Source organism: Pteropus alecto, unplaced genomic scaffold, assembly GCF_000325575.1.
Source record: "Pteropus alecto unplaced genomic scaffold, ASM32557v1 scaffold88, whole genome shotgun sequence".
Taxonomy (NCBI): domain Eukaryota; kingdom Metazoa; phylum Chordata; class Mammalia; order Chiroptera; family Pteropodidae; genus Pteropus; species Pteropus alecto.
Genome location: NW_006494611.1, coordinates 6,105,305 through 6,121,627, shown reverse-complemented (window position 1 = coordinate 6,121,627; position 16,323 = coordinate 6,105,305). Strand labels below are relative to the sequence as shown.

General features: G+C 35.9%; 1 protein-coding gene across 25 annotated transcripts in view; it reads right to left on the bottom strand.

Moving 5' to 3' along the window:
- The window catches only part of LPP (LIM domain containing preferred translocation partner in lipoma), a 613,522-nt gene that overhangs the window by 341,286 nt on the left and 255,913 nt on the right, over positions 1-16,323 (bottom strand). For all 25 annotated transcript variants that reach the window (XM_025042205.1, XM_025042204.1, XM_015599903.2 and 22 more), the window contains one exon: positions 3,102-3,214. In XM_025042205.1, coding sequence (XP_024897973.1) covers positions 3,102-3,214 — 113 coding nt within the window. The remainder of the gene's footprint in view (positions 1-3,101; positions 3,215-16,323) is intronic.

Sequence of the window (16,323 nt, the reverse complement as noted above, 5' to 3'; positions counted from 1 at the left end):
CACTCCAAACCTCACAGGTACTGAGGTCAAACTGATCTTGATGGAAAAGAAAATATCTCAAATTGTTTTCCAAGAGTCATCTTTTCGCATAAAAATGAGAATTCTCAAAACAAGAATTCTTGACACTGATTTTTTTTTTTTTTTTGCCTTTTGCAAAGAAAAAAAATAAGTTTACAGTATATATCAAATGTTCAGTGAGTCAAGCAAAACTTCAGCAGTAATCCCTCATCTGAACCTCAGAGCCTTACAGGCCGATACAGGACTAAAGTAAAACCATGTGCACAGGCCATCTGGTACAGTGAGAAGAAGGACAAATCCAAGAGTCAAGTAACATTTCTCACATCCAGGAGAGCTCAGTCAGAAACTGTACGATCTACACTTTCTTGGGCCTCAGTTTCCCCATTTGTAAAGAGAGGAAATTAATTCATTTTAGCAAGGACTTGAAAGGGTCGTAATGAGATGCCTGGCGCCGGGGTTGGTCTAAATGATCTCTAAGGGCCCTTCCAGCTCTGAAAATCTTATAATTCTTATAGTCACACTTAGTAGACGTTCTTTTGGCTCTGCCCTGAAAACTTGACTGGAAACATAAACAGACTTCTACATAAAAACACATTTACCAGTTATAATTTGGACTTGGCAACAGCAGGTTTCACCATGGCTGAGAGGAAAAAGTGCAAAATTTTCTCCGGTGATTATATTACTTTGGACTATATTATAGCTCATATCTAAAGGTGGTGCCAGTGTGACCAGTGTGAGCTAGGTCACTATCACATCATTTGTCACCACTGCACATGGCAAGAGCATGCCTGTTTTCTTTTGAACTCGCCAACCGTCTTCCATATATATTCAAGAATCACATGCCTCTCCCTACCAGATTATCCTTTTCCATTTGGCAAACTATATTTTATTTTTTATCCTTCTTCCTTCTGTTTTGCAGAGAACATAAGCCAACATGGCAACAGGCTTTTTGTTTATTTCCTTCCTTTTCAAAAACAAAGTCGTGGTTTCAGAATAGTTATCAAGACAAGGTCCATACAGAAAAAGATCTTCTGTAATTTTAGAAAACCTCGTGTTTGAATTTTTCTTAATGATATCCTTTGACCAAGCCTTATCATTATTCTTGTTGTTCTTATTTTTATATAGTAATACATATAACATCAAAATAGCTGTATAGACATCATAGTTTAGCAATTTCAAATCCATCTATATTTCATTTAATTATTAGAGATAGATACAGTTACCTTATTTTTAATTATGAGGAAACTGGGACTTAGTGTGACTGGCTCAAAAATCACATAACTAGAATAAGCTAATTTTCAAACACAAGTCTTCTGTAACAGTCAAACACACTTTTTAAAAATAAAGATTTTAAAAGCAACAAAATAGTTTCCATAATGATCCAGCAAGGAAAAGAGACTAAGTGAAGTCTTTAATTGTGTAAATTCAACAATATGCGAAGAATCATCCTCAACAAAATAAGAATAAAAGTAAATAAAAGAAAAACTTTACTTTTTTTTCATTTTAATAAAGAAAATTATTAAAAATAAGAGAAATCGATCATCTTATTTTTCTTTTCCAAGGGATCTCTCTGTTGCATAAAATAAATATAAACTTTGTAAGACTCTTGCTCATTACTGGCATCTGATCTGTTTTTACTAGCGTACAGCAAGATAAAATGTAGAGAGTTTGTGACATATGTATCTGAGACAGAAAATTTTAATAGCCTTTAAAAGATCTAGCCTCAAACGAAATTAGAGCTTACTAATTATAACTACATAAAAATACATTCCCCCCAAAATCCACATGGCTCATTTCCCCTTTCCTCCTCCAAGTCTTTGGTCAGGCGTCACCTTCCCAGCGAGGCCTTCCTGACCATGCCCGTCCTCAGTAGGCTGTATCTCTTACCCTCTCCTCGACCTGTAGCACTGATCCCATTCTAATGTACTTTGTAATGTATATATTTTGTTTACATAGACAGAAGTGTTATGAAGGCAGAACACTGTAGAATTCCTAGTGCTATCAAGGTGCGTACACAGGAGCACAGAATATTTGTTGAATGAATGAATCATTTCTTCTTGAATCTCCCCCAACCCAAAATTTAGGAGAAAGACCAGAAAAGAAACTTAAACTATTTAAGTGGTTATTTCTTACGGCTTTTCCTTTTTAAAACATTAAGAGGATTTTTAAACATTTAAAAGTAGACCAAATAATAGAATAAACCTCCAAGCACCCAACAATCAACTAATTTTTTCACCTATATTCTCACACAGTAACTCCCTACTCTTATTATTTTGAAGCAAATAGCAGACTCCGTTTCACTTCATCCACAAATATTTTCAATGTTTCTCTAAAACTCTAAGGACTGTTTTTTTTTTTTTCTTCCACCTATCTAGAGTAACATCATCACCCTTAAAAAAATAACAATAATTCTTTGACTTTATTAATATTTCCTTCCTGACGTGAATGACATTTAGCTACCTAAATGGTGGCAGCTGGTCACCAGCGCCCCTACATGATCACAGGCTGAGAACTCCTCCTAATGCGGCTTCTCACTCCAGCCCTGAGTTATTTTGCAATCCACACTCTCTGGAGCACAGAGTTGTATATAATCAATACATGCTACAATGTGCATCCTCAATCTCACTCAAAGAGAAAACCCTAAGGATGTTTGCTGCTGCTTTTGCTAGAAAGATGTTGCTGACCAATTAGGACACAGTGATCAACCAGAGCCTTAAAATACCAGCCTTACTTAAGGCAGAATGCAACGTTTGTGGATAGGGAAAAAAGGCAAAGAAAAAGCATGGTTGTGTATCCCCAGGATAACAAGAAAATGTGAACTTCTCAAGTGGCATTCCTAAAAAATGGCTTTCAGTTTCGAAATAACATTAGTAGGTAAAAGGATTTCCAAGGCTTCGGCATGCAAGCTGCCAGAACTCTGAGAAGCTTGAGTCGGGCATTCTGCATTAAAGGGCCTTAGCTCTTTGTGAGTTGCAAAGCTCTCTGTAGGCTCTGGATAAATGTTTATCCGCTACAGAAACAATCACTGAATTCATGAGCTTCCTAGCATAGCTTATAAACATGACTTCAACCACAGATCTTACCTGTGCCCTGAAAGCACCTTCATCAAGGGGTGGTGGAGGAGGGAAGTTCCCAGAGCCAGATGGAAGAGCGCCGGCATCATCTAGAGGTGGGGGTGGGGGTGGAAGAAAATCACCTAAGGAAAGAAAACACACACATGAAGTTAATATGGATGCAATTTTATAATACTCTTAAAAACAAATATTTGCTGGCATTTTACTGCTTTGTAATTGGCATTGACACATAATTTCTTGCTTTGTATGACAATTATTCCCTATCTTAGTTCTTTTCACTTTAATTAGTAGTCTTAACTTTCAGAAGAATGAGGATCAGATTCGATATTTAGAAGTGACATAAAAGCTAGTCTACAGAGGTCGTGTACATTTAGCCAGGATGGGGAAGTTGCTTGAGTTGGTGAATTACTGAAGTGTCTAAGACTTGGTCCGTAACCTCAATAAATTTTCAGTCACCTAAAAGAGGAAAAAAATGTATACACTAGTAAGAATAATACACGATGCAATTTATTAACATGTGCAAACAAACTCTTCTGGAAGTTAAAATGAAGCAAAGCTTATGTCTGGGTAGAGAAACAAGGAAGGCTTTACTGAGCATTTAAATTGCCTCTGAATATTATGATGTACAAAGCAAGTCCACTCTAGGCAGAAAGACAGTGGAGTAAAGACATAGAGGTCAAAAAATTCAGGGCCTGGAGAATAAAGAGCAAGTTACAATATAACATAAATATAGGAATGTAAAATAATACAAGTAGGTTATAAAAATTAGAGCTGTGACAAAATAAGCTTTTAAGTGTATTGCACATCTAGCAAAGGGTTTGAATTTTACCATGCATGCAGTGGGGATCCATCAAAGATTTCTGAGAAGGTAACATTTGGTTGCAATATGATTTACTAAAGACTAATCTAAAAGTACATGTAGAATAGATTAGAGGAAACTGAAATTAAGATACATCCGATTTGGAAATCTGTATGCAATACAAGCAGGAGGTAAAGATACCCCAACTAAGATACCCCAACATCACTGACCAACATGAACAGCACACTGAAGTTAGACTTGTTGGAAGAATGTGCTTAATCTCTTAAGATGTGAGGTGTAGACTTATATCTTTGGGTTCTTGGTATAGAATCTTCTAAAATACTCTGCATTTCTATTAGGAAATTCTACTAGGAAAAAAAAAAACCTTCCATTTAAAAACAAAATTCTTTTTCTTTTAAACATATTTTAGATGTGTTGGGAAAATGTTCTTTATTTATGCATAAGTAGCTTTTACTCGCCATTTCAGCAGTTCCATACTTAGAGCATACGTAGTAAGGTAGCAGTCTCTATCACTCAATGAGTTGCTTTTGGATAGTACCAAAGCAACACAACTTAAGGCTTCAGAAAAAAAAAAAAAAAGTCTAAACTGCACTGTGGAAGGATGATGAGTTGGACTCGTTGGTCTGATATCCTTTGAGATGATTCACTTAGGCTCCATTTGCCTAATAAATAACAGTCTTAGAGTTGGAAGAGTAGCTAACAGCTGTCAAGTCTACCTCCCAGCCATATTCAGACTACCAAGCAGTCACACACACTATCTTTACAGTACTCTGCCTTTTGGACTCTCACTATGCCCCGGGCACTGTGCTAAGATTTTCATACACTACTTTCTATTCCTACACAACTCTCTATGCTGATGGCTCTCAATCTTTAGAGTTCATCGGGATCTCTGGAAGGTCTTGTTCAAACATAGACTGCTGAGTCCAACTCCCAGAATTTACAATTCAGTAGGTCTAGGGTAGGGCCCAATAATTTGCATTTCTAATAAATTCCCAGGAGATGCTAATGCTATTGGTCTCGGGAACCACACTTTGAGAAACACTGCATTAAGCAAAGTACCGCATTATTATTCCTACCTTAGACCCCAGGGAGTTCGTAAGGTTCAATGACTTATGTCATATAGAAACATTTCTACTTCTCTTACCCTTCTGACTGTACACATCTGAAGACATACTTTATCCATATCCTTATTAGGGTTATAAGTCTCATATACCTTTATTAACTCCACCCAGTAGTACCAAACATTAGCTACAAACTAGAGTCACCAAAAGAGCTTATCTAAAAATTTTAATGCCAAAATGCCATCTCACATCAATTCAATTAGGGTCTTGAGGATAGGGGAAAGGGAGTGGGGAGGAAGAGTCAGATGCCAGTATTCCTTTAAAATCCAGATGATTCTAAAGTGCAGCCAAGATTGAGAAATTCATCAGGCCTTTATCTGGCCAAAGACAGCACTAAAAATATTTAACATTTATTAAATAGAAAGAATCGTCACTAAGTTCTTTTCTGCTTTTAAAAGTCATAATGTATGAGAAGAATTCACACAATGAGGTCTTAAGTGATCAGCAAAGTAAGGTTACTGTTGATGGAAACTTGACTACTAAATTCTAGTTCACAGCCTATCTTTCAGGTTTGAATGTTTTATCTAAACCTATGTGTTCTTCACACACAATTTAAAAGATTTCTGAGCATCTTCTAATTTATCAGATTCTATTACGCCATGGAGAATTGTCAGAAAATTAAACAGTATCAGAACTAAATGAAATCTTATAAAGGTAGAAACAGAGGCCCACAAAAAACAGATGGACAGTCCAAATTCTCACAGCAAATTAGTCTACACACTAGAAAGTACAACTACCTGTCTTTGAGGTCCCTTCCAACTAGAACCTTCTTGACAATATTTCTGTTATAGTAATTAAACATACTGAGGCAAAAGCTGATGACACTCCTGAGAGAGAGAAAAGGATCAGAAAAGAAAAATGGAATATATGTTTAAAAAGAAAAAAAAAGACAACATGACTGTAGACTTTATTCTAGATAAGATTAGGCAGATTTTTAAAAGCCCTAGTGATAACCTCACTATAATCATCTGCTTAATTTAGATCAGTTATTAACTTAGACTAAAGTTTTCAGTTCTTCAGGCTCAACTGTCAGAGACTTCTTATTGTATTCTTCAGAGTGGATCTCGCATTTTAAAATGAGGTGGAATGTTTCAAAAACAGATATACACGCAATGAAGGGATAGAATACAGACAATGGATCCTTTGGAGGGAAGCACTACACCAACTGCATCCCAACTAGTTGAAATAGATGGGATGGAAACCTCTTAATAACCATCTTAAATCAAACTAAGAACTACCATGAGAATTCTGACTTATAGCTCACCATTTAACAGGCAAGTAAACAAAGGAAAATGGTTCTAAGTTTCAGTAAGAATAAATTCAATTTAGGTGAGAAGGCAAAATTTCCATGTTTAAAGAAGAAAGCAAAATAGAAAGAACGATGTGTGTCGGGGCGGCAGGGGCCGGCGAGGGGTGGGGGGTACTTTCCATTGCATTTTTTAAAACAATCAAAGAACATCTGGCTTAAGTGCTTAGGTGGTGACCCTCTTAGAGTAAGAGCAGCTGAACAGAATCAGTTGCAAAACCTTTCAACTACCAATGCTAAGCTGTTGACCTTCACATTAGTGCAGCCCCAGTCCTTTCTGCTTGCCAGAGATATCCAAATGGAACTCCCAGACCCTGTAAAACACAGGGACATTGGATAACTCAAGCAGGCAGCCCCCCAAAATAACACACCATCAGGCAATTGGTATAGTGCAGTGATACATAAAATCTAAGATAGAAACATTTGATTTAACAAGAAATGGAGTAGTCAAAGAGATGCTGACAAACCTGATTCCTTCCTTACCTTTTTTCTCACCAGCCAAAGCTTACCAGATGGAAAATATATTTATTCCTTAATTACCAGGTAAAATGGTCTACTCAAAGTTACACAGGTAGTTAAATACAGAGCTGGAAATGTATCCACCTTCTGCTCTGGCAAGAAGCTAGAAAGGATCTCACTTAATTTGTTCCATATCATCCCAAATCATTCAGCCAATATTCAAAGGTTTTTGCTTGTGCCAGAGGTAGCGCCATGAGGTGGTTAAAGAGCGAGTTAAGCAAATAAAGTATTATATCCCTGATTCTCAAAAAATACTTTATGCCAATTTACTTCAGAAAATAGCCTGCTATGCATACCATTAACCTGATAAGAGAGCGAAGAAAAACCCTAAGAACCCAGCTGTGAATGTTTTTCAAGCTACCTTTTCTAGTCCAGAGGTAAAAAGGCAGTGACATTGAGAAGCAATGTGGTTACCTGGTAGTAGCTGAGTTATCACCCACTGTAGTTACCCTAGTAACATGTGTTGAGCATATATAAAAGGCACCTAAATGCAGAGCTTGCTTATGCCTTCGTAATATAAAGGCCCCTATCAGAATAAAAAAAAAAAAAATTACAAGAATTTATCAGCAAAGATGATAAATTACTGGTTATGAGTGATTGTCGTGGAAAAACAAAAGTCATTAAACTCAGATCATCAAGTGAAGTCTCAGTTCATTTACTATAGTAAAAGAAAGAAAGAAAGAAAGAAAGAGAAAGATTATCTTTCTTCTTCATCTAAATATCCATGTAAACCTAAACACATAAACGGAGATTTAGTTAGCAGCCCCCTTTGCGCCTCATATACAATTTTATCATAGCATCTCTAACTTGATTGCATTTATGTGCTTATGGTCACTCTCTCTTAGTTGGAACTAAAGCTTCTAATAAGGAGAGTCCACTTATAATTTATCATTCTATCCTCACCACCTAGCATCAGGTTTGGACTATGGTACACTCTCCATAAACATAGGTTGAATAATGAAATAAATAAATAAATATCACTCAATTGATGCTTAAAAAAAAAAAAATGACCTGATGCCTTAGATGTTTTTCAAACATCAATGATCAAAACACAAAGGTAGGGAGATAAAATGCAAACTCTGATTCAGGAGGTCTGGGGTTAGGCATGAGGGTCTGCATTTCTAACACGTTCCCAGATGATGCTGACGTGGACTTGACATGGAGGAGCCTGACTCCAGGGCTCTTCCAGCTGGCAGCTGCTGGTTCTCCAATTTTCTTATATGGAGAATTTTGGGTTGTTTAAGGAAAATCTAAACTTTAAGCTTGGTATAAATAAAATCACTTAGGGGCTCCTCAAATTAAGAATTTAAATGATGAGTACACAAGAGATTGGGCTGGAACATACAATATACACAAAGGTAAAAAAATTAATTATGGTGAGCAAATCATAAGCTTCAAATAAAAGCAGTTATTCACTTCCATTAATAATAACTAACAGAGAAAAGAAATATGTTCAAAAGAAAACAGTATAAAATTTCAAGTCCATAAACTTAAAACACAAACCCCAGCTCTACCCTTTACTTCGGAAAAGGCATCGCCATCATCTCAAGTTCGACTTTCCTTAGCTATTTAAAGGAGGATAACAACATTTACTTCATGGTGTCACTTTGCAGATCTAAGTAGTTGAAACAATGACATTGAACTTTTTTTAATCACAGCACAGAGTAAAGAAATAACTTTTAATATCATGATGCAATATTACTATCTAGACATACATAAATACATGTATATCTGAAACAAGGGTTTCATGAAACCATACTATATGTAAAAGCACATTGAAAATGTCCATTATATTTATTTATTTTAAAAGTGTCAGTTGTGACACACTAAAGTGAGTGTGACCCATAAGTGGGTCTCAACCCACAGTTCGAACATCACTAAGCTAAATTACATGTAAGTGATCTGTTCAAACTGTGGGTTGAACTTATGCATAGAGGGCAGCTGAGTCTAAACCTGCCCTGCCCACTTGGTAGCAGAGACCAAACCTAAGAAGATGAAGCTTTCTTAATAAAGTTGAGTAAAAAGAGCAAGTGAGAAGATGAAACAAATACAACAAGACAGACAATCTTCATAAGGTGGCTGAGTTACGTCACAGTTATGGCATTCTCCTTATAGATTAGAAGCTCTTTATTATAAAACTAAGCAATTGAAGACTTTCTTTACAATTTCACCCTCAACTCCATCTTCGGTTTGCATTAAAACACACATGCCAAGAAAACTACACCAAAAAGCACACTGAATGAAATGAAATATTTTTAAAATGAAATATTCAAGGTTTAGAACAGCATGTATAACATTATTAATAATACGATGCCATATATACATGTATTCCTGTGTCATCATGAAGTATTTTATCTTTTAAATAGATTCCCAAGAAATTTTTAACAGCAAGTTGCCTCTAAAAAGGTGAATTTCCAACTGGGAAACAAGAGTGGAAGAGAAACTTACTTTTCATTACACCAGTTTCTAACCTGTCATTATTTTATCCATTCACAACTTTAAAATAACACATGCACACAAGAGAAATTTTCATTACCTAGAAATGTGCCATCTGCAAATGTTAAATTGAATAAGGTTTTAAAAACCACCGGGAAATACTAGGATATGACATAGGTCAAGAAACCACTGAGAGTAAGTCCCATTTAATGTATCACCTCTCAATCATCTCAAACTACTTACTATCCGTTGGTTATAACTAAAAATATGAAAGAACTTGCCCTGACTTACTCAACATGCTTTTCCTATTAGAGAAAATACATGCTTATTCCTAGTGCCAAAGCCTGCACACCATCTTAGTGTTACCACAGACCTCGTGCTGCAAAGAGATTAAACATTATTAATAAAGTAGTTCCTGGATTCTCATTTTGCTCCTGTTCCTTGAATGTGCACCCTTTTGAGCACTCTCTGGTGATAATTATCAGGGCAAGGCTGGGTATTCCTGATTCCCTATCCTCATTGTCATAAAATGAGAAACAACACATCCTCCCTTAAATGACACATCATCTGTAAATGAGAAGATACATGACCTTGACCAATAATTTTGACTCTTCAGTTCTCACACTAGACATTTTTGGAACTGAGGATTTTATTATACATAATTATACATTAAAAAATTAAGCTTTGTGATTTTCTTCCCTTTTATTTTCTGCTACTTAACTACAAGACAAATTGTCGACTCTAATAGTACTTAGTAATGGCATTTAAATGGAAGGACTAAGATGATGGTACAGGAAAATCAACACTCATATCTATTAATGTATAAATAGTATCAAAAGCCTTAAAAATATTTATACACTTTGATTCAGCAATACCAGTGTTAATAAATTATCCTACTAAAGAAGTACATAGAGAAGTATGTTAGAGAATCTTCATCATTATAAAATATAATAAAAAATAATCAGAATGTCCATCAATAAAGCATTGATAAAAAAATCTACTGCAGTCAGTCACACACTAGAAAACTGTGTAGCCATCAAAATGATGCTGTTGATCTCAATGTGACATCTGTTTATTCACTGATTGAGTGCTTTCTATGTGTCAGGTGTTATTCTAGACAATAAAGGGAAAATCAAACAGAGAGACAAACAGACATAACAAAAAGTACTGCTTTCATGGAATTTATACTCTATCAGGAAGAGAAGAATACTTAAAAATCAATTAAATAAAACATAATATCAAAAAATGATAAGTACTACATAGAAATATAGGGAAAGGAAGGAGGAAGAAACTACAAGGGTGGTGATGGAATATTGCGATTTTAAAGAGAAAGTTTGGAAATGCCTCACAAAGGTGGTATTTGAACAAAGACTTAAGTCTAGTGACAGAGTGGGTCATGGAGTAACTGAGACAAGAATATGAAACACTGCTCCTAATATATTATCAAGCTACTGAATACCATTTATAACATGGTCTTTTTTTTTTTTTTTGTATAAACCTGTATGTTAACAACAGTTGTCTATAGATAGCTCTTGGGATGACAAGAAGTTTTTTTGTTACTCCTTTTAGTTTAATCATTATACAATAAGTGTGAATTACAGGTATAGATTTTAAAAAAAAAATTAAAAGAAAGAGAATTTGAAATGAATTGCAGAAACTACTGAAACCCAGTGTTTAATTTTAATGCACCACTATATTTACCCACGCCAAAATGTAACATCTTCATTTTCTTTCTAAATAATTTAGTTTGAAATGATCTTTGAGATTCTATAATTAAAGGCAAGAAGAAATATTATCCTAAAGTAGATGAAGTCTCCCTGATTTTCCAAAGGACAGTTTCACTCTACATTTAGTTAATACAGAACCTCTGGGTTTTCACTGAGTTCAATAGTCCTCATATTTAATCACAAGTAAATAGTCTGCATCGAGGTGAAAGACCTAGTGCATCACATCTAACCATACTCTATTTCTCTATCACATAGTGGTTCCCATTTGTTGAAAAAAATAAATTCAATTTTGTAGTCAAAAGCATTGAATAATTTTTAAATAATATGAAATTAGGAAGAGAGTCTGTTTCTGCAAATATACTAGAACCAAATAGCATTTTTTAATCCACCAGTCTCAATTGTCTTACAAAAACATAGTAATTGCTACCCAAACAACAAACCACACCATATATTTTGAATATCAAAAATGGGAATTAAAAATGAATATGGCAGTGAGTTAAGCCTAAGCATCAATCTTCTATCAGCTATTGAGGTATCTCCAGCCCCACTACCAAAAAGTGAAATTCTCTATTTAAAAATGAAATTAAAATGAAAAATCTATGTTGTTGACAGAAAATCAGGCAATAGTCCATGGAAACCAACAACAAAAAAAATTCTTAATTTATCACTGAAAAAAGAAACTGGCAAACAAAAATCAATGTGCTGAGAGACTACTACTCCAAAAAATATCCCTTTTCCTTAGAGATGGGACATCACCCTGTGGTGGCCATTGAGACCAGAGCTTACCTTCCCTCCAAAGATGGTAATAAAGCTTGAGGGAGAGGGGATGCACAATAAGAAGACTTTAAGTTGCTCATTTAACTTAGTTCACCATGCTAAATCTGGATAGAGTGAACCATCCTCAATTTTAATAACAAGATATTGTTCCTTTATGGTTTAGCTTTATTAGAGGACATATTCTGCTCTTTGTTAGTTTAACTGCATACTGACAGGCTTCTCCTACTAGACTATAACCTCCTTGAGGGCAAATTCTGTTTCCCTAATCTCTATACAGAGCATATAGAGCACATAGGAGATGCTGAATAAATGGTTATATTATCATTATTACAAATTATTATTATTACAAATCTCTATTACATAATTAAATTGAGCTCTGAAAGAACGAACATATGTATTTTACCATGGACAACTTTGCCTCTAATTATTAGCATAAGGTCAATATATCACAGTCCCGTTGGGTAACAGGTCCTGCATGACGCTTATAGTTGAATAGTTAATAACATTAGTCTTAAAGCTAGCCATCCAATTTGGCAGTGGTAGTCATTGTTGTTCTTATGCATTACCTTACTTAGAGCATATCTTCAAAATACAAGCACTGAGTCTTCATCACTAAGTCACTCTCTGAATATGGGAGCACCCCAGCCTCCAGAAACATTGTAATCATATGTACTGTACATGATATTTCTTCTGCAATAAAAGATCTGTAGACAGATTTTAACAGTATATATATGTATGTACCAATACTTTGGGATATAATGGTTTTACTTTTTGAAAATTTCTGTATCCTGATGTCAGAAGTGTTCCTATATTTTCCTCTACTAGTTCTAAAGACATACACACACACACACACACACACATATGTATATATCCCTCAAATTATCTTAGAAATTCCTTTAAATCCCCCAAGAATTTTGGAGAGTCAGCTCTTCTCCCATTAAGGAGAGATGGGAATGGAAGAGGAGTAGGAAAACAAAGGAAAAGGAAGGAGAGATGTCGTGTGGACAAAAATCTCAAAATGTTAGTGCTTGAAGTGCTGAAGCAGATCTGGCATTTAACCGAGAGTATGCATCAGAGTATCACCAGCACTGTTTTCTACTACATATGCTCAGGCCCAACTCTAGAATTCTTAAATCAGAACCTCTGGGGTTGGGATCCAGACACACAAGCAGCTTAATAAGCTTCCAGATGATTCTGATGAGTAGCCCTGGTTAAGAGTCATGGACCTCCATGAAAAACAAAGTAAGACTAAAGAACGACCCTAGATTAAAAGCGACCAATGAGACATGGCAACTAAATGCAACTTGTAATTCAGGATAGAATACTAGACCAGAAAAGGGATATTAATAGGACAGTTGATAAAATCTGAATAAAGTCTATATATTAGTGAGTAGTATTTTGTCATCATTAATTACTTGGTTTATGTAACTGCACTGTGATTGTGTAAGGGAACATTTGGGAAAATGAATAAATGCTAAATGAGAACTCTTTAAACTATTTTTAATGTGCGTGTAAAATCTGAAATTATTTCAGAATGAAAAGTAAAAAATTATTTTTTTAATTTGAAGGAAAAAAAGTCATCAAGCTAGTCTGATAACTTTTTTTTATAGGTGGAGAAATTTTCGACCATTGTGGCCAAATGAAATAGTCAAATAGTGTGGAACTACACCAACAAACCCACTGTGATCCCAAATTTCCTAATTTATAGCTGAGGACACATTTACCACAGTACATGGCAGATTTAGTGTGGGAAATTGAGACCTCTTGAGAATGAGGAGGAAACTTATTCTGCCCCTACAACCTTAGATGATTATCAAGAAGAGAAGAGGTTCTTCATATTTAGAAGATTTTGAATAGATGATCAGGAGTACATAAAATATCTTCAACGAAATCCAGGTTGAATGCAGCATGGATAGGCCAGTAATTGTTTGGTGTTCAGCAGCAATGAAATCCCATAAAGGCCCCTTTCCCCACTGCCGAGCCCATTCCCCCTCCTCGAAAGACTCCTTGAAGATGAGAATGGCCATATGAGACCAGGGCTTTCTGTGATTTTTCCGGTCTTCTTTCATAGGTGAATGACTTCAAATTCTTCTCACTGAGAAATTCTTGTTGCTATTTTTATAAAATGATGCCAACCATTACTCACTCTCTTTCAACCCTGCCATTTCATCGAGTCTGAGGCTTAGCGAATACACAAATGCTTTAAAAATAATCAAATAGAGACATTCATTTCATTTCAAGGTGGTTGTGTTTTGGCATGTATTTTTTTTTTCCCCCAAAGGAATACTGGAGCTGACAGGTACCTACTCTAAAATTTTACTTTACCACCTGCTAGTTGAAATATTGCTTTCATGGATTTATATTGTATTAAAAGGTCACTGGCTGTTTAAGTCTTAAACAGTTTAAATCATCCTAAAAGTCTCTTAACAGTAAGAAAAGGAAGCTCAGAACAAACAGCAGCAGGGACTCTAATTAAAAGGGCCAATTCATCTAATTTTATTTGGGGTTAATTATTCAGGATTCACTCTTTGATATGTAAGGAATAGCAATTAGTAATTTTAGTGATTTGAGAATCATTGGAGGTGTAATCAGTTAAAATGAGTGAGTGTTTACAACACAAGATGGTGAATTAGTCTCTCTCAGCTGGAGAACAGGAACATTAGGCTCCAAGAGATCAAGGCTAAGGATTTCAGACCCTAGTAATAACAGTCACTTCAAAACAAAACACATGTCAACAGCATCTAGCATTCTATTTACTCTTAGGTAAGGCAAGGCACAGAAGCTTCATAAAATTACCTTTAACCAGATCTCCATCTTTGCTGCTGTCCCCAATCACTTCCCTCTATTTGGCTCTTGCCACCATGGTAACCATAAACGCATTACATTTAAAAAGCAATTCTAAATGAATATACCACTTATAAGCAACATAAGATCCAGAATAATCATAGCACTCATTTATTCCATGACTGCAGCTCTGATCGACAGCTGGGTGTCTCCACCTGAACCTCTAGCTCTGTGCTCAAAACTGAATTTAGATAACCTAATCGACAGACCTGCTTACTTGATCTTGCATCCTCTATTTTTATTTATTTCATTACAATTCTCCCAATCACAAAGGTCTGGAGAAAATCCCTTTTCTCTGTTTTTGCTCCACTCATCCACACAGAGCACAGAAAGCTATATTAAATTATAGCAAATTTCTCAAATCTATTTACTGATTTCCATCTCTACTGCTACCACAATACTTAATGCCTAGATACCTCATATTTAGAATTAAGAAACAGCCTAAATGGTTTCCATTCTTACTAACCTAGCCCCTTCCAAGTAATCTTATACATAGCTGCCATATTAAAAACTTCCATTGGCCCCCAAATAGCCAAAACAATCTTGAAAAAGAGGGACAAAGTTGGAAGACTCTCCCTTCCTGATTTCAAATCTCATCACAAATCAAAACAATATAGTGCTAGCATAAGGGCAGATAAACAAACTAATGAAACAGAATAGAGAGTCTAGAAATAAACCTTCACATAAATGGTCAATTAATTCTACGGCAGCTCTGCTGGAGTTTTAGAGAATGATGGTTTGGAAGTCCTATGAGGAAATGGAGAGCAACTTGACAAGCTCAGTTAACCATACACCCTTGTAGAATGCTCTGGTAACTGCATTCTTTGAAATTACTGCAGCAAACAGCAGCTTTGGAAGTTACGCACATTAGATGGCTCACTTTTGCTAAGCTACATACCCAGTAATCTGCCTGACAAGTTTCCTTGACTCCAAGAATTTACTCCTTAACTTCTTGCTTTCTGGACTCTTAGAATTTGCTGTAGCAGGACTTCCCTCTCCACCATTTCTCCATATCAGAACCCAGGTTATTTTGAGGCCCAGGTCACCTACAACCCCACACAGGCTTCCCCAGTTGCCCCCTGACAAAGGCACCTCCCCACCCCTCACCCTCTGTAGCATTTTCAGAACATGCTCACAGTGCACCTTGTTGACAATACAGGAGACATTTGCCTTACTGCTCCTTGTGATCCTAGAGGGCCCACACATGTCTGATTAATCACTCTATCCCAACACACCTCTTCAATGCCTCATAGAGTTGAGAGATGAAGAAGGGTTAAGAAAATATTTGCCGAGTGGGTACATGCATGAATCCTTAACAACTACAAGTTGACTATTATCCCAATAAATTATTCTTTGAAAGAATAATCTGAGAAATTGAGTGGCCATCAATATCAAAATATATGTATGCATATGGTGTGTGTTTATGGAGAGAGAGAGAAGAAGGAGGAGGAGGAGGAAGACAGACAGGAGGGAAGGATAGGAAGAAGAAGGAATGAAATATAGCACTACGTATGCATTGATATTTTAAAAGTATGACTGCTTAAAGACTATAGAGCATTTGTAATAAATGAGAGCTATAATCTATTTGGTTTTTGGAAACTTCTCTCTCATGGTAAGAAGGGAAGGGAGGAGGGATTAAGCAGGAGACAAGGGTCCAGGGGGCGGTGAGACTCCTCTCCAC